The 26,937-nt window shown below is 44.9% G+C and overlaps 1 protein-coding gene across 5 annotated transcripts in view; it reads right to left on the bottom strand.

Moving 5' to 3' along the window:
• LOC139389743 (autism susceptibility gene 2 protein-like) overlaps positions 1-26,937 on the bottom strand; it is a 452,500-nt gene that overhangs the window by 256,832 nt on the left and 168,731 nt on the right. For 4 of the 5 annotated variants that reach the window (XM_071136669.1, XM_071136666.1, XM_071136667.1 and 1 more), the window contains exons 3-4: positions 14,778-14,879; positions 8,395-8,430 (exon numbers count right to left, since the gene is read on the bottom strand). In XM_071136669.1, coding sequence (XP_070992770.1) covers positions 8,395-8,430; positions 14,778-14,879 — 138 coding nt within the window. The remainder of the gene's footprint in view (positions 1-8,394; positions 8,431-14,777; positions 14,880-26,937) is intronic. The other variant, XM_071136670.1, reaches the window with a different exon arrangement.

Genomic DNA, 26,937 nt, shown 5'->3' with positions numbered 1-26,937 from the left:
AATCCTATGGAATGTACTGTAGTAGTATCATCTTGTGTGGTTACTTTGTAACCTTAACTAAGGCCTTGCTGCGAACCACTGAATCGTGGCATGACAACCAAAGTTACAGCCTGCATTACAGCTAAAGACATTCAGATGCCTTCAAATGAAAAATGAATAAAGTATCACCTAACACCCTTAAAAGGCTATGAGCCAGGGTTTTAGTACCTTTAAAATGAGCTAAGGAAGTGTTGTAGGAGGTGTGAGAGTCGCAGAGAGCGAGGCGACGGACAAAAAGAGATGAGAAAAACGCTAGATTCAAATGAGAGACTGCAAAAAGGCAGGCAGGCGAAGGCAAGTGGTGTTCATTTTTCCACCCCTGAAGTCCCAATGCTGGAATCCACCAGGGCCATAAAATAAACATTTTAGCAGTGGTGTTAATGTGTCAGCCCCAGGCTCCCCTTCATTTCAGGCTTTGTTTACGCGGTGGTGGGAGCTCTTGGTGGTGGGAGCTCTCGGGGTTCGGTGAGGCCCACGGGTCTTTAGTCTCACAGTAGAGGACGTTTACTCTGCTCTCAGCTCTGCTCCAAATCAAATCAAATCAAATGTTATTCATCACATGCTTCATAAACAACAGGTGTAGACTAACAGTGAAATGCTGACTTATGGGCCCTTCCCAACAACACAGAGAGAAAGAAAATTTAGTAATAGAAAGGGTGCAGAAAGGGTCCATGCAGATAGTCCAGATAGTCCTGATAATCCAGATAGTCCAGATAGTCCAGATAGTCCAGATAGTCCAGATAGTCCAGATAGTCCAGATAGTCCTGATAGCTATTTGGTTAACTATTTAGCAGACTTATGAATTGGGGGTAGAAGCTGTTCAGGGTCCCGACTTGGTGCATCGGTACCACTTGTAGTGCGGTAGCAGAGAGAACAATCTATGACTTGGGTGGCTGGAGTCTTTGACAATTTTTAGGTCCTTCCTCTGACACAAGCCTGCAGCTATCTGTTGCATAGCGCCTTTTGTTCTTCCTCTCCCAGTAAGATTTGGCCATCACAGGTATGTTTCCTGCTTGTTTCCTGAAACAATCGTTAGGGCGCTCGGGAGACAGACTAAGCGGAGAGAGGATTTCAACAGCTAGGCACAGCAGTGCAGTAAGATGTTTTCACATGTGGGAATGAATCATAGAAACAGTCAAGACAAGATGCGCTGTCTCAAAATCACAAAGATGTATTTTTTTTACCAGATCTAAAATGGTTTTCGGTGGATACCTGGAGGGGACGGATATGTGTCTGTCTGTGTGTCTCTACCTTTGACTAATATTTCACTAGCCATGCTGAATTAATTACCTGCAGCAGTGTACATTTATTATGTTCCCTTCAGTGTATAATCAAGTTGCTAGAGAGTGGTCCTCTGTAGCTCAGGTGGTAGAGTATGGAGCGTGGTTTTTGTAATGCCAGGATTGTTGGTTTGATTCCCTAGACCACCCATGAGTGAAACATTTACAGTATGCACACATTTCTTTCATCCAAGTCACTTTGGATAAGTGTCTACTAAATGGCACATGTTATATATACCGTATACAGAGAGACAGAAAAGAGAAAGAGAGAGAAAGGGAAAGCGAGAAAGACAGAGGGGAAGGGAAATTAAAGGGAACAGGAGAGGAAGAAAGAATGATAGAGCTGGTGCCATTTTGAATACAAATACACCCCTCTTTGGTGACATAGTAAGGCCAAGCCCTCTAATCATATCGATCTGCACATACTAATCTGCTTCTGTGCCAGATGACAGCAGGAAGGTTAGTGATCCTGGTTAGAAGAGTCAGCATCACAGCCTCTACACCAAGATGGCCACTGATTAGCTTTTAATGTGGCCTCTGAGTTTGAGCTGGGAGGAGAGGAGGCAGAGAGAAAGAGCCAGGGCTGATTACATGAATGAATGCCTCTGACTGACGAAGTGAAGTTATTTACAACCCACAGGAGGCTACTCTCTCCCTCTCTGGCCTCTCCCCCTCTTTCTCTCACTCTCTCCGCTCTCTCTCACATTTCTCTCCCTCTCTGGCCTCTCCCCCTCTTTCTCTCACTCTCTCCGCTCTCTCTCACATTTCTCTCCCTTTCTGGCCTCTCCCCCTCTTTCTCTCACTCTCTCCGCTCTCTCTCGCATTTCTCTCCCTCTCTGGCCTCTCCCCCTCTTTCTCTCACTCTCTCCGCTCTCTCTCACATTTCTTTCCCTCTCTGGCCTCTCCCCCTCTTTCTCTCACTCTCTCCCCTCTCTGTCCTTCATTTCCCTCCCCGGTGAGAATGCAGCCAGAAATCCCTCCCCAGACAGATGGATGTTTGAAATGGGAGGTTTAATTTATGATCAGGTTTAGGGTTGGATAATGATATCGAGCATTGTAATTTGCTGATGCAAATGGTATGTTATAATGGGCTATAAAAGCCATAGTAAATCTAGGAGAATGGACAAACACCCAGATCCTTCATTACACAGCTTATTAAAGCATTCAAGTCTGCATTCAGAGATTTTAGAAATGAAAGTAGCATGTAATTGGGCCTTGATTGCGGTGTATGAAATATATGAGTAGAATTATTTGTCTAGAGTGCCCATATACACTGTGTACAAAATATTAGGAACACCTTCCCTTTCCATGACATGGTGAATCCAGGTGAAAGCTATGATCTTCTACTGATTTCACTTGTTAAATCCACTTCAATCAGTGTAGATGAAGGGGAGAAGATGGTTTAAAGACAGATTTTTAAGCCTTGCGACACGGATTGTGTATGTGCATCATTCAGAGGATAAATGGGCAAGACAAAATGTTTAAGTGTCTTTGAACTGGGTATGGTAGTAGGTACCAGGCGCACCAGTTTGTGTAAAGAACTGCAGCGCTGCTGGATATTTGAGGCTCAACAATTTCTCATGTGTATCAAGAATGGTCCACCACCAAAAGGACATCTTGACACAACTGTGGGAAGCATTGGAGTCAACATGGGCCAGCATCACTGTGGAACACTTTCGACACCTTCGACACCATGCCCCAACGAATTGAAGCTGTTCTGAGGGAAAAAGGTGGAACTCAATATTAGGAAGGTGTAAGTTAATGGGGAATGTTAGCGGTATACAAATCCTGAGAGCATCGTCACTTAAATTGGGCCAAGTTGGTGGGGGGCATCAACCAAGAAAAACAAATACATATTTACCCTATACCCCTGGGGTCTGCGTGTTTCAGTGTGACATAAACATGTTTGTAACACTGAGATTCATTTAATAATCTATTAGATCTACATAGAGCCTTGTACATTCTCTAATATTAGTTCTACTTTAACAGTGGTTTGGATTGAGAAAGGGCTGAAATGAACCATTAAAGTCACCTCTAGAGAAAAATGCCACTGGGCCAAAATCACTTCACAGCCCTCTAGGTCATTCTAAGTTGTTTTTCAGTCACTAATATCAATTCCATTCGAAAAGCCATATGCAGGTATGCAGCGATGCCGAACTCCCCTTCTCTTGCACAAAGCCTTAGGCGCAAAGCCAAGTGGGCAAAAGCAATTAAGAGTTCATTTAGAACAAGCGAACTATGCCGGCGGTTTCTGAGGCCAGGCCTGCACTAATTCACCATGTCGCCTTTTTATTCAAATGACCTCTCCCAGAGTACCTTTTGTGTTGGCGGATTTTAAATGGCATCTCCACCCCTCCACCATAGGGGCTGTGCAGTCATTGGAAAGGGGATTTTCTGTCCACCGCCATTCAGTGTGCCAGGCACCCAGAAGCCTAAAGCCTTTATCTGGAGCAAATGATTGATGTGTTGTGGGCCCTGCTGTGGTTAACAGACATTTTTATCTGTTGCTAGTGGCAACAGCCGGGCTCCCCCGGCGAGAGGGGAGCAGCAGGCCCCTGCTCTGAAGCAGGCCCGCACACAGGCATAATCAAATAGGGTTTGCAACCCGGACAGCCCTTCTGGAGCGCCCCTGACAGACAACACCTCACTAGAGGGAGGGGACAATGTCAGGGCTCCAACCCTTTCCTGCTGGGCCATTGGTTTATTTGACTAATTTTCACAATGTGCAGGGCCCGCTGGTATGTAGCTAGACACCTGCAGGACGATGGAAACTATGGCCGAACAGAGGCGGTCTGGGATGGGGGAGTTTCAAGGTGAGACAGGGGAGACAAATATACTGTGGACAAAAATAGAGAGAGAGTGAAAGACAGAGAGATACAGAGAGAAAGAGAGAGAGAGCAATAGAGAGAGAGAGCGAGAGAGTTTCAATGTAGGGGAAAAGATAGGGCCTTCCTCAGCTCATAGGGTGTATTGGTGGGTAATATGTGACGTTACATTCACTGAGAAAGATGTACATGTTTATAGTAAAATCACATTAAATATGATGTATAATTTCCCCTCAATTTCCTTCTTTGGCTTTTATAACAATCGGTTTATTTGACATTTAATCAGATGAATCATGTTGTTTAGTTAAATAAACCATGAAGCTTTTTAATAGAGCTTATTATGTATTTGATAAAGATCTTTTGTCTTTAAACCTTGCTTGTCAGACAAGGACATTTATTTGGAACAAAGCGGAGGTCATGAATGCCAAATCAATTAAATGAGGTTGTTTTAGAAACGCACAGATGACTTTGCGAATGTTATGTTTGAGTGTAGACTCATCTAGCATAAAATACGATTAAATAAATCGGAGCAGGGTAATACCCAACAGGTGTGTCTGTGAGCTATAAACACTCCAGCTCAACCTAGAGCTCCTAACTACTAACATACTGATAAACCCTCCCAAAAACGTACAGTATCAGTATTCCAACTGCATCTCAGTACAAGGTCTATCTACAATCATTGTGAATAGTCTGAAAAGCCGGACCCTAGGCAACACAGTGACTCTATTGGCACAGAGGAACTACGTCAATGCCTACGTCACTAATTTATCCACTTGAATAAAATAGCAAGATGGAAATCAGAGGTAATTTTTAACAAGTGCATTTCACAGGTGACTCGTTTGCATCAACTACATTTCTTTATTTAACCTGTATTTAACTAGGCAAGTTAGTTAAGAACAAATTCTTATTTACAATGACGGCTAGGAACAGTGGGTTAACTGCCTTGTTCAGGGGCAGAACGACAGATTTTTACCTTGTCAGCTCGGGGATTCGATCTAGCAACCTTTCGGTTACCGGCCCAATGCTCTAACCACAAGGCTACCTGCCGGCTACTAAAAGGTTTTGCATGCAAACTTTGGTTTTGAATCGCGACGTTCTGGCATGTCTGCCTCGTGATTTGTTGGAATTTCAGTCCCTGGATGTTTGTTTTTTATCGACGTAGGCAGTGACATAAAGAGTCCATCATTGAAAGGGTCTGGCCCTAGTCCAGCGTTTCCCAAACTCGGTCCTCGGGACCCCAAGGGGTTCACGTTTAGTTTTTCGCCCTAGCACTACACATTGGGCTGATCAAAGCTTGATGATTAGTTGATTATTTGAATCAGCTGTGTAGTGCTAGGACAAAAACCAAAACGTGCCCCCCTTGGGGTCCCGAGCACCGAGTTTGGGAAACCCTGCCCTGGTCACTGTGTTGCCTTTTCAAGACTGCATTGTGAAGGGGGGAAAACAACAGTTGGGCCTTCAGTGGCTGGGGGAAGCTCAATCGCTTCCTCTTGGTGAAAAGGAGCTGTTTCATATTTTCGTAAACTGTCTTCCTCTGTTCTGTTTCAAGCCTGCAGAGGATATTGGAGGGGCAGATAGCCACATCGTGATATTTTGACATTTCTCTCCGTCTCTTAAAAGCCTATCTCGCCGAGCGAGGCACAGAGGAGGACTGGAGGTTTTTATCAAAGGGGCCCCAGAGAGAAAGATAATTCACCCGAAAGACTTAGGGACAGGGGCCATCTCCTTCTCCTCTCCCCTGTAAAAACAAGGAGGTAGTGAACAGCTGAGGAAATGGGCCAGATGTTGTCTCCCAAACGTGTGACACTATAATAAAGCCAGAGGAACACAGAAGAGAGGAGAGGGAAACAGGACCTGAAACTATTCCACATCCACTTTTACCTCAGACTGATAGTGGTGCTCAGTGGTTGTGCTGTATATTACCTGTTATCAGCGATGGAGTTTAATACAGATTAATGTAAGGAGCCGGATGTGTACAGCTCATGTATGCTAATGGGGAACTAGCAATATTGTACGTTAATACATGCTAACATGTACCTATAAATATGATGTTCCAACAATATATAATTTTTTACTACTGAACCTACGGCTTCAGTCCTCCTACAGCTCCAATTCGGTATATGTCTACATCTGAATGTCTTCTTTTACGTCTAAAATGAACCTCTCTGATAAAGCAGCCTGGCAGGCATGCAACGTCAGAAACATATGTCAGGGGAAACAGCGGAGGCGTTATCTCCTATAGAAGTGGAAAACAAACTGTCAAGAGAGATTGGGTTTTTGACCTCTTAGTGCCTTGTGACAGATAAAACCACCCCCCACCTACCCGCTACCCCTCTCCTTCCTCCAGCCACAAGCTGCATTCGTTTCGCCCTCTTTCAGACAGGCCCCTGGTGGTTCCGAGGCCCCATTTCAGAGCCCAGAGCACCTGCTGATAAGGGTCTCTGTGCGGCCCCTGAAGTCAGAGTTGAGCGCACTCTGAGAGAGCCGAGCCTCTGAATCATTCTGCCCACAAGCAGCCCAGAGGGCAGCACCATCAGATAGGACAATGTGAGACTTCCTGCCCCTGTGCACTTTCTTGCTTTTTTCTTGCTTCACTCCCTCCCTCCTTTTCTACTTCCCTCTCTCTCGATCTTTGTTGATCTTACTCTCTCTCTTCTCTCACCCTCCCCCTGCCTCGCTATCCGTAAAGAACAGATACAGACAGGGGGCCTTCTCCTTCCTTCCTTCCTTCCCTCCACTAGACTCAAACTGACAGCTCAAGTGAAAGGGCTGCAGCAGCTTCCGGGAGGTCTTGTTTGTTTTCATCTCTGTGAGAGTATGCAGCCATGAGGGAATAGGAATGAGACAAGTTCCATTTCCATGCAGCAGTAGCACCATAAGGACCCACACAGATCAATGTCTTTTAACTTAAGCTTTGTTTGGCTCTTTAAACGCTACCTCAGCAGATACTCTTCCCCTGATTAGCAGTGACAAACCATTTATAAATGTTTTTTATTTGTTTGATAACACTGAAGCTACAATATGAATTGCCATGACACTCACAGGCAGGTCTAGTGTTGTAACGGGAGATAAAAGTCGCTCTATAAATTAGCCCTTTCATGTAGACGCTTAGAAAACCAGGTTCCAAAATGGTTATTTGGTTGTCCCCATAGGATAATCCTTTTTGGTTCCACGTAGAACCCCTTTTGGTTCCAGGTAGAACTCTTTTGGGTTCCATGTACAACCCTCTGTGGAAAGGGTTATACATGGAACTCAAAAGGGTTCTACCTGGAACCAAGAATGGTTCTTCAAAGACTTCTCCTATGGGGACAGCCAAAGAACCATTTTAGGTTTCTAGATAGTACCTTGTTTTTTGTGTAGAGTGTAGAGGACAACATGGACAACTAGAAAGCCTCACAACTGCCTCTATCAACTCCGAGCCTCATCATTAAAGCAATACTCATCAGCTTTCTGCAAATAATGATAAGTGAAAAGGTTCATTAGGTTTAAAAAACACATACTGGTGCGTAGTTTGCAAAATATACTTTTAAATGTGAAAAATAGTTTCCTAGTGACAATAAGTGAACCAGTGTACATTATAATACGAATGGGCTGACAAGATTTTTTATAAAACTTTCACTTTGCACAAGAACACATTCTACATTTTCAATTCAACGGTAACGAAAGTATAGCGCTCAATGTGAAAGGAGTTATATTTCCCCTATTCATAAGATAGGCCTACATAATAACAGCTATGCTATGGGTTTTCTAAAAGGATAAGGTAGTATATTATATTATATGTATAGTGGGAAAATTACTTTTGTGTATCAATGCAGGCACTCACTTTAAAAAAAAGGCTTTTAAGCATAATGTCTGACAACTGAATCAAATGACTAGATGGCAGGCAGTTGGAGGAAGACACCTCCTCTAACACTTAAACTGCTAAACCACTGAATGGCTGCCTGCCTGCCTGGCCTGACGTGATGGATGTCAATAAAATAGGCACATTTACCCAAGGTAGAGCAAGACACTCTATGGGGCCCTGGTCAAAAGTAATGCACTACGTAGGGAATAGGGTGTCATTTGGGGCTCAGTGTCTTCCCTTCCTTCCTACAATTTAACCAGTCATTCAAGATTAATGTCCCTAATTTCATGATTTCTCCATTACTCTATTTAACATAATAAAAGTATCGCGCGGCGGAGCCATAAAGAGGGCCGTTGGAGATTGTAATTCTGCCGTAAAAGTCATGAAGCATGAAAATGTCACTTACCGAGTAGCCCCGGCCTGACAGCGAGTGAGTGGAGCTCTGTAGAGAGAGAGGAGAACAGGGTTGACCTTTAGGGGCCATGAGCCAGCCGCTGACACAGAAATTATGAGGCCGCTATAGTTTAATATCAATATTCATGTTAACCTTCTGTCTCCCATGTTTTTGGGGTGAACAACAGCTCAGATGAAACATGAATACAGTATAGCACTACATAAATATACCATTTCATTGCATCACCCTTAACAACCCATCTTTCATTGATTTGTGTAAAAATGATTTAGTGGAGTGGGATAACATTTACAGTATAAGTAATGGGGTGTAGTTCAGGGTCAAAGTTGAGTTTTGTATGCATGTATGGACAATATTGAGCAATTTCAGTGACAACAGAAATCGTATTTGTATTACATTATACTGAATTTGTATTAGGATTTTGAATTTGAATGAGATATTTTTTTAATTTCTGCACTTTTTTAAATCATTGAATTCATAAATGTAACTTGTATTTCATGATTTGAAACTGAATTGAATGAATATTGCATTCAGTTTTCAAATTCAATATCAATTTAATTGAATATTCAAATTCAATGATTATATATTCAGTTTCAAAATAAAGTTTACCAACTATAATTTAAAGTTTATCAAAGTTTCATATATTCAACTTCTCAGATGCATTCAAATGCAGTTCTCTAAATGTAGTTTCTCAACCAGAGACAACATCCTAGTACTTTATCCAGCCAGGAAATGTAGAGAAGAACAGATGGAATGAAACACTCTCTGTGGTAAAAAGAAGCTTCTTGCAGTTTCTGAAGCCAATGTGAATGGTTTAATGTATTGTCTTCCTATGAATTTGTCTCTAGCATTTGAACAGTTTTTTGGCTAAAAGCTATTATGACCCCATTTCTGAGAGCCTAGACTCTCTGGAACACGAATGTGCCTTCTGTTCCCCTCACAGGCCGTGCAAGACATGTTAGAACGTAGTGTCACAAAAAAAACGCAATTTGCCCCAATAAGAATATAGTATAATAGTCCCGTCAAAGCCCTTCTAAGGATAGCCTTTCCACTCCCTATTTAATCGTGCTCTTGTGACTGACTGGGTTCGCAGGACTGTGTTAGTCCACAGCTAAAGCCCATAGGGATGAGTTCAGGAAGCTAACAAGTCTTCAAGTCTCCAGTAAAGTTACTCATCAAAAGAGCGTGGTTCATCGAACCTCCTCAGTTACATTTCAACCCCCTTTGACCGCATATTCAGAGATCATGGCACCAATATAACTGACTGGGTTCAAATCAGGCCTACTGCAAAACAACGACACTTCCTGTGGCAAACAGAAGCAGCAGGATCTGTGCACCCCATTTAATGAGAGTGCAACAGAGGTAGTTTGGTGATCCATGCATGTGAGGAGCAACCTTGCCTGAGACCTGAAGACGTGTTAGTTTGACTGATGGGGTTCTAATCCAGGTCTCCTGTACGCCAGACAAGGCAACGTTTCAGGTCTCAGACAAGTTACCCAGAGTCTAATCTTTCAGGATTGGGGTCAAAATAGTTTAAATGAAATGAAACATGCCACATTGGCTTCAGAAAACGCCCGAAGCTTCCGTTTACCACAGAGAGCAATGCTCCTCTACCTTTCCTGATTAGCAAAGTACCATGATGTTGTCTCTGGTTTTGAATCTGAATTTAAAGAGCTGCATTTGAAAACTCAATCTGAATGCATCTGAGAAGTTGAATATATGAAACTTTGATAAACGTGAAATGATAGTTTGGAAACTTGATACACAGTATATGAATGCAGTATCTACCACATTGAAACTGAACATATAAATATTGAATAGGAATATTCCATTAAATATCATTTTTAAACTGAATTGAATATTCATTCAATTCAGTTTCAAATCATAAAATACAATTTCAATTTATGAATTCAATGATTCAATTTGTGCATTACAAATTAAAACATCTTAAATTCAAATTCAATATCCTAATATAAATTCAAAATTCTGGAATTCAAATACAATTTCGGTTGACACTGAAATCGCTCCATTGGACAAACCCAATAATGGTTGTCTCATTCACTTATATATAATGTCAAATACACTGATACTATATAATAACCCTGTCATGTGTATGCTGACATAGTGTGCTCGCTTCTGTTGATAGACGAGGCCTCTGACAGGGAGAGTCCATCTCTCTCTCTTTTTATCTCTCTCTCCGTCACTCACTCAGGTCACAGTCAGAATACCAATCTCCCAATCTCCCTCTCCTTCCTCTCCTTCCACTTTCCCCCCTTTATTCCTCCATTTCGATTGGCAATTTGCAGTCTCAGGAGGGGACTTTTCTGCAAGACCAATTTTGTCCATAGTACCTCCAATCCCTCCATCTCTCCCTCCCACACCTTCCTCTGCGCTTTAGCCCTCATCAGTGCCTCTGTGCCTTCCGAATCACAGTCTCAACCCCACTGTGACAATTAGGGAGGTGTCCTACTGTGAACCGGAAAGTCAGCTCTGCGGGAATCAAAAGACTATTCCCTCTCCATTCACCCCTCCTGTCCCCACCGCCTGAGATAGAGGGAGGGAGAAGGAGGGGTAGAGGTGGAGGGCAGAGGGGCAGGGCCAGCCATATATGTGGACACAAAGGGGCAAAAGCGAACAACGTATGTGTAGTGTGTGTGTGAGTGAGTGAATGTGCATGCATGCATAATGTGTGTGTGCATGTGTGTGTGACTCAGTAACAGGAGGCCAAGGCCATTTGGAATTAGCCTTACTATGCAGGGTTCATTCAAGTTGGAGCGTTTGGAGTAGAAAGAGAGGCTTATTTAAATGATAATGAGGGACAATCCATTGGATTTAGTCTTGGTGAAGAGAAGAGGGGAAGAATCCATTAAAGCAGCGGTTCATAAGCCATGGGGCTGGGATTCAGCTAAACACTCTCTCTTAAAAGCCATTATACATGGCTCTCAATGGATTTCTGAAGCGCTTAGGACTTCAAAAGGATTTAAGAACCTGCCCCAGAGAGGCAGCAGTGAGGTGGGGGAGGATAGGGGGGAGTCAGGGGGGTGTGGAGGACGCTGGCTGCGTTTTAGGGTTAACTAAACAGCCCCGGAGAACAGAAATGTTGCTAAATTCGCCCCCTAATCCTCTCCCCATTTCCACGCCCCCTCCCCCGGACCCTCAAAGCCACGGCGACAAGCAGGGCGAGGCCTGGCAGTTGGTTTTCCTACGGGCCAGACTATTGGATTTTGAAGTGCGGAAACTGAAATGGGCCAATCGGGGCTCGGCAGAGTGTGAATTGTGTGTGTGTGTGTGTGTGTGTAAAAACGGGGACAGCTTCCAGCATGCAGCCAGCAGCAGGCCTCCGAGCTCTCCAGCGGGAGTGGGTGGCTGGGAGGGTGAGACCCCAGCAGTACTGCCACCCTCTCTCCCCCCGCTACACTCTCTCTCCCTTCCACCCTCCCCCTTGCACACTGACACAGAAGCACAGAAAATCTCCCTCCACATTTCCCTAATCCCTGCCTGTACGACAGCTTTCTGCCGGGGGCCAGCTGAACCAGGGGCTGGTCCATCAACACAAAATCCATTTGGCTAATGATTCACGGCTACAGCACAGTACATAATTAGTTAAGAACTCTTATAGCCTGGGACCACTTTGGTGTAGGAATCAAATATGAGTTATGCATTTAATGAAAATGACTGTTTGTTCTCTCACAGTGCAGAGGCAGTAGTTGAAAAAAGAAGACAGTGAAAGGAAACCCTTCCTCTCCAGCAGTGGCCAGACAGGTCTCGCCCTGAGTGGGCCCAGCTCTGCTCAGAGACCCTATCTGTGGATTAAAGAGATGGATAGCTAGGGATGGATGGCATTGCTACAGCGATCAGCGTCTTTGCACTATCTATTTGGCAGGAGATTAGGGAGACATGCCATATCTAACACCGTCGACGATTACAGCATGCAATTTGAACAGTTCCCCCGCTCCTCCTCCCCGTACCCCAAACACCCTTCACTGTCGCATTTGCCTGTCAGAACTGTCATCCGCCAGCACCTTTTTATCTGCCAAACCCAGCACTTTCTCCTGACTTTTTCATTAAAAAACAGCCCAAATATATGAGGAATGGCAGGAGAGAGAGAGAGAGAGAGAGAGGGGGACAGAGAGAGAGACAGGGGGACAGAGAGAGAGAGAGAGAGAGAGAGAGAGAGAGAGAGAAGGCTTAGAAAAGGGAAAAGGGAAAATATAATGTGAATGGGGTGGGGGAGTGTTTTTTTCTCTCTCTCCACATCTCTACATTTTCTTTGGGAATTCTGAATAGCTTGAACAACGCATTTAGTTCATTAAAATCTTTTCTCTCCATAATTTTTCCTCGATCACTTCTTTGACTGTAGAAGTTGCAGCCCCTCCCCACACACACACACCCTTACATCCTCCAGCTAAATTAACTGTCTGATTGAATTTACTGAGGTTTGGGAGGCCTGGTTGACAGGCATTAGTTAGGAAGCATATTCTACATTGATTTAAAATGACCCGCTTGGGGATTTTGCATAAATTCATATTACTTTTCCTGTATCTAAATTGCATTATCTCATCCCTAGCGCCAACCGACACCCTAGCTGCCTTCGTTTTCTATACCACCCACTCGTCTTTTAAATGTGCTAGCATATGGACGCACACACAGCAGTAATTGGAAAGACCTTTAACTCTTTGCTGTCCTGGTCGGCGAGGGTCAGCTACCACCTAGTGGAACAGCCTTAGGTCACATCTACATAACCATAGCAGGCTTTGAATGTCGCAGGGCATCTAGTCTACGTCCCAAATGGCACCCTAATCCCTATGGGGCCATATAGGCCCTGGTCAAAAGTAGTGCACTATATAGGGAATACGGTGTCATTTGGGATGCAGTCCTAGTGTGATAGCTGTGTGTCTGTGTGGCTTGGCTAATAGTTTTCTGCTTGTCGCTGTTGATCAGGACGGTTTTCTATTGCATGTGGATTTATGACGTGTGAGTCTGGACTAGGTAACTAGATAGCCTGTTGCTGGTCTGGTCTCCTGTTAGGAGTTCTGGAGGGTCTGGGGGAGATACAGCCCTAATTAAACACGTTGTAACAAGGTAGGCAGTCATGTTGTATTTTTTTATTAACTCATGATGTGGCATGTATTGATATATTCAGCTAATGGTTTGCTTTTCTGGTTATTGCAAAACAGTTTACTTTGGCCATAGCATATTTTGAGGATTGTCCGGGGTACATAACGTAGCCAGGAGGGTCTGGGGGTCTGATGGTCTCGGGGTCAGATGGTCTCGGGGTCTGATGGTCTCGGGGTCGGATGGTCTCGGGGTCTGATGGTCTCTGGGTCTGATGGTCTGGGGGTCTGATGGTCTCTGGGTCTTATGGTCTGGGGGTCTTATGGTCTGTGGGTCTGATGGTCTGGGGGTCTGATGGTAGGCTTGAACGGTATCCAGATTTGAATATTGTCATACTGTCCTTCTCTTATCCTGTGATTTACAGTATTACCGGCACAGCACACAAGGAACGCGCAAGAAAAGCCCATTGGGTTTATTTTACTACAATGCTAACACAATTAGCACAAACTAATAGCGGAATCTGATAGAATCTGTTAGCTAAATGCTAACGAGTGAAAAAAATAAAAAATAATTGCAAAGACAGGCAAATCCAGCTCATAAAGTTATACAAGTATAGCTATTAGCTACCAAATTCTATTTTCGGTGAGTGTGGACATCTACAAGCAAACGGGAACGAGAGAAATTGTGCAAGTGAACAAAATTGTGATGCATGCTTTTCTGAAGGAAGAGCAGCACATGTGTACATGGAGCAGAGGAAAACAAAGATATTAGTAAGAAGCACATGGAAAAAATGGCAGCTGTACAGACAACTCATTTCGAGCTCTTTGACTTCTGTCAGAAAGCCATTATAAGATATCTGATGGCAAACATTTAGTAATGAATTGCATACAAGTGTAGCTTCATCACCTCATGTCTGCAGCACAACAGAGACTCTGATAGATATAGAACGCTATGGACTCACCAGCACCTGCTGTCTCCCGTTGTGCTATTTACAAACAAACACCTGACTGACTCAACTGTTCTGGGGAACTACAGTAAGTTTCATAAATGTAAAATAATGTGACAGGTGAAATGAAGAATACAACCTGCTTTATCTCCTAATGTATTGCACAAGTTGACTGCTGGTATTAACTTAAAAAGTATCTACAAATATTAAAATGTATTGAAAAACTTCAAATAAATACTGTTGACAGTATTGAAGGCATTGAAAAGCCATCCGTGGCTTTTCCCGAATACCCCGGTATACGATATATACGGTACACCTCCTAAGCCTATCTGGGGGTCTAATGGTCTGGGGGGTAGGACTAGCGCGTCTCTCTTACCTCACTGAGGTGCTCTTTAGACGTGCTCCTGTTGGGTCTGTTGATCTCCTGCATGGCCCCATCATCATCCAGCCTCACCGGGCGCACCTGCAGGGCCTTGGTCTAGAGGAAAGAAACAGAGGAAGAAGCATTCGTTATTATACAGTAGAAAAATAATATGTTGTGTATTATGAAGAGGGTATCCATAGAAAGTGTTACCAAACATTTTTCATAGAATAGAGACAAAGTATTGCTTTTAGTAAGACTCGAGTCAAAGAAGACCAACTTGATACCACATAAAACTACACAGCAACTACAAGATACAACATGACCAAACTCCATGTGTAATCACATTTGGCATCGTGTGGTCCATTCACACTATGGGCACCCATCCATAACACAAAGGCAAACAGGTAGCCCCATGTCTCAGTATCAGTTCATAGTTTGAATGTATGCAAAGTAGCCCTGCCAGTAACCAAAATGTCTGCCTGAAAGTAATGACTTTCACATTGATGCAACACCTGTATCCAAGAACAATCTGCACATAGCGGATATGCCCAGTGGTGCACCACTGAATGATGAAGTTGCTTCTTTGGGTCTGCCAACTTGAGAGCATGTGTTGTTTGGTAGGGGCTAGACAGACAAGCCATGAGAGGAGCGTTGGCTTGGCAGCGACCCATATTCCTAGGACAGATGGGAGGCAGCCACACTGCCACAGTCAGTCGAGGAGGAGTAGGAGATAGGAGGTAGCCCACCCCACCGCAGGAGCACTTCATCCTATCAGCCCTGTACAAGCCCCTCTCTGAGGACAATGGGGACGGCTGATGGCTGCCTGTGGGGTGTAATCCATTTGACTAGCAGCCTGCTCTGGTCCCTGGTGGCCCTAGCACGTGGTGGCTAGCCTCGGTCTCCAGATCTCCACTGTCATTTAAACACATCACTGCTACAATTAACCTTTCCCTGTAAATATCAATTATGGCCCCCGGCCGTGTAGAATTAAAAGTGTCATCAGCTAATCTGACAGGTCCTGTACTGAGGCGGCGTGGCGGAGGCATTGCCACCTGGCTGAGAGAGAGAAAGAGAGGCAAGAGGCTGGCCTGGCTGTTTGTCAGCCCTTCTGTATGTCTGCCCAGCGACTAGCAGCAACAAGCCAAATAGACACATTTCCTTTCTAATTACCCTGCCTGATGAGGCCCCGGTCAGGCCAGATGAGGCCTGCTGATTGGATGAAAGGTGCTAGCATGGTGTTGAGGTCAGCAGTGACAGCCCGGCAGAATGGCAGAATGCTACGACAACATACTACAATCAGGGTGCAGACAGACAGACAGGAAGGAACGAAGGAAGGAGAGTGTGACCCTGTAGGTGGTCGTAATCAGGTGCCTGCCGTCATACAACTCACTCTTTCTCTACCTCTTTCTGCCTCTCCATCTCTCTTTCTCTCTGCATCTCTCTCACTGGCTGTCAAGCTAACCATTCCTTGAATCTCAAAATGGATGGCGGGAAGGGAGGGAGGGGGAGAGAGAGAGAGAGAGAGAGAGAGAGAGAGAGAGAGAGAGAGAGAGAGGGGTTAGGTTAGGTTCACGTCATCTTGTCAAGTCAAGTGCAGTTCACTGAGAGCCAGGGAGACAGTCAGGCACTCTGATTACTTTGTTTACCAGGCATCAGCGCTGACAAATATCCCAGCCACAGTGTTAACACCCACTCCAGCAGGTCCTGTAGTGGTGGATCCTCAGTCAGCAATCACATTGATTATTGATCAGAGTAGAGGGGCTAACAAGGTATCAAGCTTAACGATGCTGCCTGCCTGCCTGCCTGCCTGGCTGCCTGCCTGTTAGGAGGCTCTCTAACCTATTGTTCAGCAGGACGGGAGGAATTGATTCAGGCTTACATTCACCGCCTGTGATAGAGACTGCCGGCCCTGTTGGCCATGTCAAACTGTGATTAAGGGTGTGTTTAGTTCAGGTCCAAGGAGAGGCTTTAAACGGTTGAGATCTATCAGTATCTCTTCATTTTTTAATGTTTTGTTTTACTAAGGGCATGTCTGAAGTGGCAGCCTATTCCCTATGTAGTGCACCACTACATAGAGAATAATTTAGTGGAAGACAACATAGAGAATAGGGTTGCATTTGGGACACACGCTAATTGTTCTCTCACTAGCACTGAAGGGCAAGGCTACATTACAGAGGACTTGTGGGAGGCGCTAAAGGTCTCATCTGAGATCTGATTGGCCAATCCTGTGACAAAGATCAAGGTCAAAATGGCTCCCTGAAGCACTGAAGGATCATGGGAAGTCTTTGAAACGCACTCTGGGTAACGCTAGGGGGAATAGCTCTCTAAAGGGCCATGTTTTAGACAACGTGGAGAATTGCCAGGCGCAGCACGGGCAAGGTTAAACAGGTTGAGTTCCATCGGCAGCGAGTGGTTCTCTGCTCCCCATTAAAGGCGCTCCGCAGAAATAAAAAACTACACAAGTAACGTGTGTGTTGTACATGAATAATGCACTGGAAATTAGGCCCATTAGTCTGGGTATTGAACATGTCTGTTGTGCGGACAAACTCTCTCTGGAGGCTCTGCTCTGTGCTCTTTAATTAGCTTCAAAGGGCCCTCTAGCATCTTCATTTCTCCCAAGTTGAGTAGCTGCTGACTGCCGATTTGAGCCTGCTCATTTACACTGAACTGAACTGCAGGGGTTTATAAAGAAAGGGGAAAAAACTAAGAACAAACCACGCTTGTTGTGACATTAATAAAAACAGCAGTGTTTCAGTGAGTCTGACATAGTCCATTCACGCTAGGCTAAGCTACTGTAGGCTAGGTTAATCCGCCTCTCCCCCATGTCGATCAACCTGCAGTCAGCCACCCGCCGGCAGTGAGGCAGGCAGGGAGCTGGTGGCTGCTGGGGGATGCTTTGTTGTCATGCTCTTTCTTCTCACCTTGCAGGCCAGCCATTTCAGGGCCTCCGTGCCAGAAGGGTCTCAACCGTCCTGCTCCAATTAGAAAGCTTTCAGCCCCTCAGCACCTCTCCCTCTCTCTCCTCATTCTCCTCTCCCCGCCCTTTCTTCACCTGTCAGCTGTAGTCTGGGAGGTGGTGCTTCAGCCTCATCCCGGTGTCAGTCCTTATTACCCTCCTCCAGACCTGGACATCCTCCTGGCTGTTTCTCTACCTTCACCTCCTCTCTTCACAGCTCCTCTCTGCTGGCTGTGGGGCTGTGGAAGGGCTACGGTCGGCAGGGTGGACAAAAGGAGATGCAGGGGAGGAATAGGGCGTTTGCCAGGATACAGATCCTTCCTCTAATTTGTTCTGAAAAGTGTCCTGCGCAAAGGACCCTCACCCCCATTAACCCAACGAGACGCAGTGAGGGAGAAAGACTCTGCTGCTGGGGGATGGGGAGGAGAGGAGGGAGGGGGAGGTGGCGTGGCCCAGCCCAACAATGCTATGCATCAGGCAGGCAGCAGCAGAGAGAGGCACCTCAGTGCCGCAGAGCACCGGCTCAATCTATCTGTTCATTATTCCCTGCCAGGCTGGGGCACAGACAAGTGCACTTTAGGGCCACAGGCCAAATTGATTCATCTGCCTTCATTTTCTTCAGGCTCAGAAGTGGCAGCTGCTAGGAGGCAGGGGAAGGAAGGAGAGCGAGTGGTATTGGAGTTCCTGGCTTTGTTCCTCCTCAGCTCAGCAGCCCCCGACACGTCGCTTCTGCCTCCTCCTCCTCTCACCCCCCCACCCATCCTCCTTCAACATTACATCCACCTCCCTCCCTCCTACTGCAATGGTAACAGCCACAACACTCAAAGTCCCAGGCAAAAAATTTGCCCAAGGACAGAGTAGTGGACTTACTGCCGGTCCCAGTGTATCCATTACGTGTCTTAATCATGTATTATTCATCCACCTCGTAATAAATGACCACATCAAAAGGGAACACATAAGCTCCCATAACTCTCTCTGGATACAGTGCAGTCAGTCAGGAAGGACTACATCATATTTGCGAGTGGAACAAATATGAGCTTGTGAAATTGCAACAAGATGGCGTTTCTATTCTTGGCAGTGACACCGGGATAAGAGAAGACAGTCACTCGCCAGATTAAAATAACACAGACAGAATACACAAATGAGCTGTAGCACAAATGAACAAGAACAACCCACCAGCCAGGATGTGTTAGTGTGAGGATTATATACCACACACAGATAGCTAAGTAGGAGGCCTCCTCCCTCCTCATCCTCCCACATCCCCCCTCCTCCTCCACCACACAGTATTTTTATTTATTTTACCTTTATTTAACCAGGCAAGTCAGTTAAGAACAAATTCTTATTTTCAATGACGGCCTAGGAACAGTGGGTTAACTGCCTGTTCAGGGGCAGAACGACAGATTTGTACCTTGTCAGCTCGGGGTTTGAACTTGCAACCTTCCGGTTCCTAGTCCAACTCTCTAACCACTAGGCTACCCTGCCGCCCCACAGTAAACAAACAAGTCAACCTTAAAAACCACAAACGCCCATTGCCCTAATTCAGCGTCCCCCCTCAGGAGAGATCAGAGTCCCACTGGCCCTGTCTGTAACAGATGAACAGTAGAGTGGAGCCTCATCTCATCCCTGCAGAGCTCTCCAATCACTCTCACCATGTGTCTCCTGGGGGAGAGAGGGGAGCTAAGAGAGGAGAGAGCCCAGAGGGAGGGGATCTAAGAGAGGAGAGAGCCCAGAGGGAGGGGAGCTAAGAGAGGAGAGAGCCCAGAGGGAGAGGAGCTAAGAGAGGAGAGAGCCCAGAGGGAGGGGAGCTAAGAGAGGAGAGAGCCCAGAGGGAGGGGAGCCAAGAGAGGATAGAGCCCAGGGGGAGGGGAGTTAAGAGAGGAGAGAGCCCAGAGGGAGGGGAGCTAAGAGAGGAGAGAGCCCAGAGGGAGGGGAGCCAAGAGAGGAGAGAGCCCAGGGGGAGGGGAGCTAAGAGAGGAGAGAGCCCAGAGGGAGGGGAGTTGAGAGAGGAGAGAGCCCATGGGGAGGGTAGTTAAGAGAGGAGAGAGCCCAGAGGGAGGGGAGTTAAGAGAGGAGAGAGCCCGGGGGAGGGGAGCTAAGAGAGGAGAGAGCCCAGAGGGAGGGGAGCTAAGAGAGGAGGGAGCCCAGAGGGAGAGGAGCTAAGAGAGGAGGGAGCCCAGAGGGAGAGGAGCTAAGAGAGGAGGGAGCCCAGAGGGAGGGGAGCTAAGAGAGGAGAGAACCCAGAGGGAGGGGAGCTAAGAGATGAGGGAGCCCAGGAGGAGGGGAGCTAAGAGAGGAGGGAGCCCAGAGGGAGGGGAGCTAAGAGAGGAGAGAACCCAGAGGGAGGGGAGCTAAGAGAGGAGGGAGCCCAGAGGGAGGGGAGCTAAGGGAGGAGAGAGCCCAAGGGGAGGGGAGCTAAGAGAGGAGAGAGCCCAGGGGGAGGGGAGCTAAGAGAGGAGAGAACCCAGAGGGAGGGGAGCTAAGAGAGGAAGGAGCCCAGAGGGAGGGGAGCTAAGAGAGGAGAGAGCCCAGGGGGAGGGGAGCTAAGAGAGGAGAGAGCCCAGAGCGAGGGGAGCTAAGAGAGGAGGGAGCCCAGAGGGAGGGGAGGCACACCAGAACATGGACTCATCCCTCAGTACCTCTCCCAGGGGCTTTACGCTCTCCCCAAACACCTCCCACCCTACCCCCAATCCCCCAGCAACCCCTCCCAACTCTGCCCCGCTCACCTGCCAGGGTCATTAAAAAACAATGTCTGCCCTGCACTGATAACCACACAGCCCCTAAGGACGCACACACGCACGCACTTGCAACCGCGCACAAGCACACACACACTCCTTATCCCAGGGAAGCATTTATCAGTACTACTAACAACAACAATTAGGCCAATGATGTTGAAATGGTAGTAATGATATTAGAAACGAGAGCAAGAGCAATCCTCAGAATTTGTGTTCTCTTCATTACCCGAGACAACATCAGCGGCAAATTATGCAGATCTATCCTTCTCTCTCTCTCTCTCTCTCTCTCTCTCGGTCTCTGTCTCTGTCTCCCCCCCCTGTAAAATACACAGGCTTTGATTCCGGCATACATTATTAGTGTTGAAAGTAGGAGCATGTTTTGCAAATGGTTACGCATGCTAATGAGATACATTCAAATCATTCACTTCACTTTGTGTTGTGTTGTGTTGTTGTTTCTATTTGAAGCTCAGCTTAATTATTTGTAAGTCAAAGTTCCCTCAACTTAAAAAAAAATGGAACATTCAAAGAGAGAAATAAATAAATAAACAGCTGATCTCTGGGTTTGACAGCATTACCCTACACCTTCAATGGTCCAGATATGTTTTCTGACTCTTTTTTGTTCTTCTTACATGTACTACTTGTACTACTTGTTATTGTTGGACTGTATTTGGCATTTGATTCTTGATTGATATTGTTATTGTACTGCATTGTAGAGGAGAGTTAGCAAGCACTGTACCGTGTGCACGGGACCAATACACTTCGATTCGATTTTGATTTGATGTTTCAGAAAGACAGGTATTCTTTGATGTAGTTTGTTTTCTATATGATTAGATATCTTCATAGAGAAGATGAAGGCAGCAGGCTATTAGAGAGGATCTACAAATAGAACATTTTAAATATACAGTCACTGCCATGCATAACGCAGTAGAAAATGTCATTACTAGAAAAGATGCCAAATGCATACGAGACACACTCATTAGAGTGGGTTGGTTGTATAGATACTGTCTCTATCTACATTACATGATCAAATGTATGTGGACACCTACTCTTGTGGCTTCCACTCAGCCACAAGAGCATTAGTGAGGTCAGGCATTGATGTTGGGCAATTAGGCCTGGCTTGCAGCCGGCGTTCCAGTTCATCACAAAGGTGTTCGATGGGGTTGAGGTCAGGCCTCTGAAGCACAGAATCGTCTAGAATGTCATTGTATGTTATAGCGTTAAGATTTCCCTTCACTTGAACTAAGGGCCTAGCCCGAACAATGAAAAATAACACCAGAACATTATTCCTACTCCACCAAACTTTATAGTTATCACTATGCATTTGGCAGGTAATGTTCACCTTGCATCTGCCAAACGCGGAATGAGGGAGAGCTCAGTTTGTTGTTTGGAAAGTTTATTGAAAAGTTTCTTAGTAGCTAGCTAACTTTTGAGTTTGGATCCGGTGACATGGTTGGCATCAGTTGCTGGGACTACAACTCTCTGTCCAGTGATTTTGCCAACCAAGGCTGGGTCTAAGGAGCTATTTGGCATAGCAGCTAGCTTGGTTTTCTTGAGGGCTTGAACGCAGCCCGCGACGGGGTTAACCTTGTGGCTGGGACCGCGGATTGTCCTGGGCTTGTGGCTGTCTAGATCCCTGCTGTTTGTTGTTGTTTTCAATCTTCCCATGCGACCTGCCCTGTCTGGAACTGTGAGGAGTAACAGTGTAGCCTCCGTTGCTACCATGACAAAGACCAAAGCCAGCAGGAGTACCGTTGAGGACAGGGGTGTCTCTCTGTCACAGGTGAAGGATCTTTAAAAACAAACAAAAATAGTTCCACAAGCAGTTGTTACAACAACAAGAAAATAGCTTCAAGTGTTTTGTCCAAATACTAAGTCAACTAATAAAATAATGGATGATCTGACCAGTGAGGTCCAGGACCTGAAGAAGAGTTTGCAGTTCTCCCCGGGTCAGCTCGATGAGTTTAAACAGGAGAACGGCAAGATGCCAGCAATCTGTCAGCAATCAAGTCATTGAGAGAGGACATCAGTTTTGTATGTGAATCCATGATAACAATGACAGAGAAATCACATTATCTCGAGGGACAATCAAGGCAGAACAACATGGATGTGGACAGAATTGCAAAATCTCTTAGGACAAAGTGAGGGAAATATTCTTGGAGAAACTGAAGATGGATCACAGGCAGATTGAGGTGGAGCGCGCCCACAGAACTGGAAAACACACCACCAGCCCAGGTGACAGGCCCAGGCTGATAGTGATCAAGTTCCTGAGCTTCAAGGACAAGGTAGCTGTCCTGGAAAGAGAGGAACTTATATCCTCCTCAATGAGGACTATCCTGAAGCTGTGCACCAGAAAAGGAAAGAACTGATCCCAGCCATGAAAGCTGCCAGAGCGCATGGGGACATTGCTTACATCCACTATGACAGGCTCATTGTCCACCCTCCCAAAAGCCTGGAAGGGATGACAGAGCCAAACCTATGGGTTCGTAACTTCAACCCCGCAGCACACACACTTACACACACCAACTGATTAATGGACTTTTTATATTGTTTGTTTATTTTCCATTTTATGTCTAAACTACACAGAAAAGGGCTGAAAATAGCACATATTAATATATGTAGCCTTAGAAATAAGGTTAATGAAATCAATAACTTGTTAACATCAGATACCATTCATATATGAGACTCACTTAGATAATTAATTTGATGAGAAAGCAGTAGCAATAGAAGTATATAACATCTATAGAAGACACAGACATGCTTATGGGGGAGGTGTTGCTGTATATATTCAGAGCCCAATCCCTGTAATGCTTAGAGAAGATCTTATGTCAAGTGTTACTGAAGTGTTGTGGTTGCAGATTCACTTGGCACATCTAAAGCTTTTTTGGGGGATGTTAATATAGACCACCAAGCTCTAACAGTCATTATCTAAATAATATGTGTGAAATGCTTGATAGTGTATGTGATGTAAACAGAGAGGTCTACTTTATTTGAGACCTGAATATTGACAGGTTTTCAACAAGCTGTCCCCTCAAGAGGAAGCTTCTAACTGGGCTCCCGAGTTGAGCAGAAGTCTAAGGCACTGCATCTCAGTGCTAAAGGCGTCACCACAGACCCTGGTTCGATTCCAGTCTGTATCACAACCGGCCGTGATTGGCCCTGTGTCGTCCGGGTTAGGGTTTGGCTGGGGTAGGCCATCATTATAAGACTTTGTTCTTAACTGACTTGCCTAGTTAAATAACATTTAAAAAATGGATTAATTGTTAAAGCTCCATGGATTGATGAGGAATTGAGAACTGTATGATTGAAAGAGATGGGGGGAAAAGGAGTGGCTGCAAATCTGACTGTTTGACTTTCTGCAAATTGAGAAATCATGTGACTAAACTCAAGAAGAAACTTTGGAGTACTTTAAATGAGATTATGGGCAGAAAGACAAATTCAACTCCATCTTACTTTGAATCAGATGGCTTATTCATCACACAATTTGATGTTGACAATTATTTTAATGATTACTTAATTGGAAAAGTGGGTAAACTTAGGCAGGAAATGCCAACAACTAACATCGAGCCGTCATACGAATAATAAATGAAAAGCATTGCAATTTTGAAATGTGTAAAGTTAGTGTGGGAGATGGAAACATTTTTATCAATCAACAACGACAAACCTCCTGGCACTGACAACTTAGATGGAAAGCTACATAGGATGGTGGCTGACTCTATAGCCACTCCTATCTGTCATATCTTTAATCTGAGCCTAGAGTCTATGTCCTCAGGCTTGGAGGGAAGCCAAAGTCTTTCTGCTACCCAAGAGTGGTAAAGTGGCCTTGACTGGCTCTAACAGCAGACCTATCAGCTTGCTGCCAGCTCTTAGCAAACTGTTGGAAAAAATGGTGTTTGACCAAATACAATGATATTTCTCTGTAAACAAATTAACAACGGACTTTCAGAAGGCTTATAGAGTAGAGCACTTTAACATGTAACTCTGTCTTTAAAGTAGAAAATAATCACACAAAAACATATTTGCTGCACAGAGTTAGGCAGGGAGGCAAAAGATAACAAGGCTATGTGTCACTCAACACTGACACAAATGACTGATGATTGGTTGAAAAAAAATGATAATAAGAAGATTGTGGGAGCTGTACTGTTAGGTTTCAGTGCAGCCTTTGATATTATTGACCATAACCTGCTGTTGAGAAAACGTATGTGTTTTTAACCTCTGCCATATCGTGGATTCAGAGCTATCTATCTAATAGATCTCTGAGGGTTTTCTTTAATGGAAGCTTTTCTAATGTGGTGTACCGCAGGGCAGCTCTCTAGGCCTGCTACTCTTGTATGCTGATGATTCAACCATAAATGCATCAGCAACCACAGAAAATGAAGTCACTGAAACCCTTCAAATAGTTGCAGTCTGTTTTGGAATGTTTGGCCAGTAATAAACTGGTCCTGAACATCTTTAAAACTAAGAGCATTGTATTTGGTACAAATCATTCCTAAAGTTCTGGACCTCAGCTGAATCTGGTAATGAATGGTGTGGCTGTTTGAACAAGTTGAGGAGACTAAATTACTTGGCATTACCTTAGATTGTAAACTGTCATGGTCAAAACATATATTTTCAATGGTTGTAAAGAAGGGGAGCGGCCTGTACGTAATAAAGATCTTATCTGCTTTTTTGACACCACATTCCAAAGAGCAAGTCCAGCAGGCTCTAGTTTTGTCTTATCTTGATTATTGTCCAGTCCTGTGGTCGAGTGTTGCAAGGAAAGACCTAGTTAAGCTGCAGCTGGCCCAGAACAGAGTGGCAAGTCATGCTCTTCATTGTAATCAGAGGGCTGATATAAATATTATGCAGTCAGTCTCTCCTCAACTCTTAGCCAAGAAAGACTGACTGCATAATATTTATATCAGCCCTCTGATCACTTATCACTGCATCACTTATTCTTATAAGAAACATTCATGTGTTGAAAATCCCAAATTGTTTGCATAGTCAACTTACACACAGCTCTGACACACACAGTTACCCCACCAGACATGCCACAAGGGGTCTTTTCACAGCCCCCAGAACAAATTCAAGAAATTGTACAGTATTCTATAGAGCCATTATTGCATGGAACTCTGTTCCATCTCATATTGCTCAGATGAACAGCAAACCTGGTTTCAAAAAACAGATGAAGCAACAGCTCACACATTGCCGCTCCCTTATTTGACCTAGATATTTTGTGTGTATGTATTGATATGTAGGCTATGTGTGCCTTTTTTAAATTGATGTAGTTCTGTCCTTGAGCTTGTCTATTAATGTTCTGTATAATGTTTCATGTTTTGTGTGGACCCCTTGAGGAGTAGCTGCTGCTTTTACAACAGCTAATCGGGGCCCCCTAAAAAATAAAAAAATACCAAACCCAGATTCGTCCGTCGCCAGATGGTGAAGAGTGATTCATCACTCCAGAGAACACGTTTCCACTTCTCCAGTCCAATGGTGGCGAGCTTTATACCACTCCAGCCAATGCTTGGCATTGCGCATGGTGATTTTAGGATTGTGTGCGGCTGCTCGGCCATGGAAACCCATTTCATGAAGCTCCTGATGAACAATTCTGGTGCTGAGGTTGCTTCCAGAGGCAGTTTGGAACTCGGTAGGGAGTGTTGCAACTGAGGACAAACAATTTCTATGCACTCTCCGCTTCAACACTCGGCGGTCCCGTTCTGTGAGATTGTGTGGCCTACCACTTTGCGGCTGAGCCATTGTTGCTCCTAGACGTTTCCACTTCACAATTACAACACTTACAGTTGCCCAGGGCAGCTCTAGCAGGGCAGACATTTTACCAATGACTTGTTGGAAAGGTGGCATCCTATGACGATGCCATGTGGAAAGTCACTGACATTCTACTGACAATGTTTGTCTATGGAGATTGCATATCTGTGCCCTCAATTTTATACACCTGTCAGCAACGGGTGGGGCTGAAATAGCCAAATCCACAAATTTGAAGGGGTGGCCACATACATTTGGTGATGTCGTGTAGATAGATAGATAGACAGACAGTTCGTTGTCCTCACGCATTTTTTAAAAGTTGTTATTGTAAAAGAGAATATGTTCTCAAAGACTTACCTGGTTAAATAAAAGCAATAAATCAATTAAATTTGATAACTGTATTACACAATGTAATATCCTTTACTCTGACTTTCATAAATACCAAAGTGATTTTATAACAACAGGATGTATCATTTATTAATCTCTATAACCTCATAAATCAACTGAGATAAGAAATAAGGTGAGGCATAAACATTGTTATCACCTGATAAAACAGTTTCTGAGGAAGTTTTAACCTTTGTCGAAATGACCCAATGTCGCCTACTGTTAAAGACCGAGATTACTGTGTCCCTTGGCCTTGTCTTATGCACCTTGATGCTGACTGACTGAAAATAACACAAACGATGATAAGTTAGCTATCATAATTAGCAATGACTCTGTTCATGTCTAGGGTCCAGTTTTGGTC

The sequence above is a fragment of the Oncorhynchus clarkii genome, chromosome 30 (genome assembly GCF_045791955.1).
Source record: "Oncorhynchus clarkii lewisi isolate Uvic-CL-2024 chromosome 30, UVic_Ocla_1.0, whole genome shotgun sequence".
Classification (NCBI taxonomy): Eukaryota; Metazoa; Chordata; class Actinopteri; order Salmoniformes; family Salmonidae; genus Oncorhynchus; species Oncorhynchus clarkii.
Note: the sequence above shows the minus strand (reverse complement) of the source record. Positions and strands in the feature narration are given on the sequence as shown.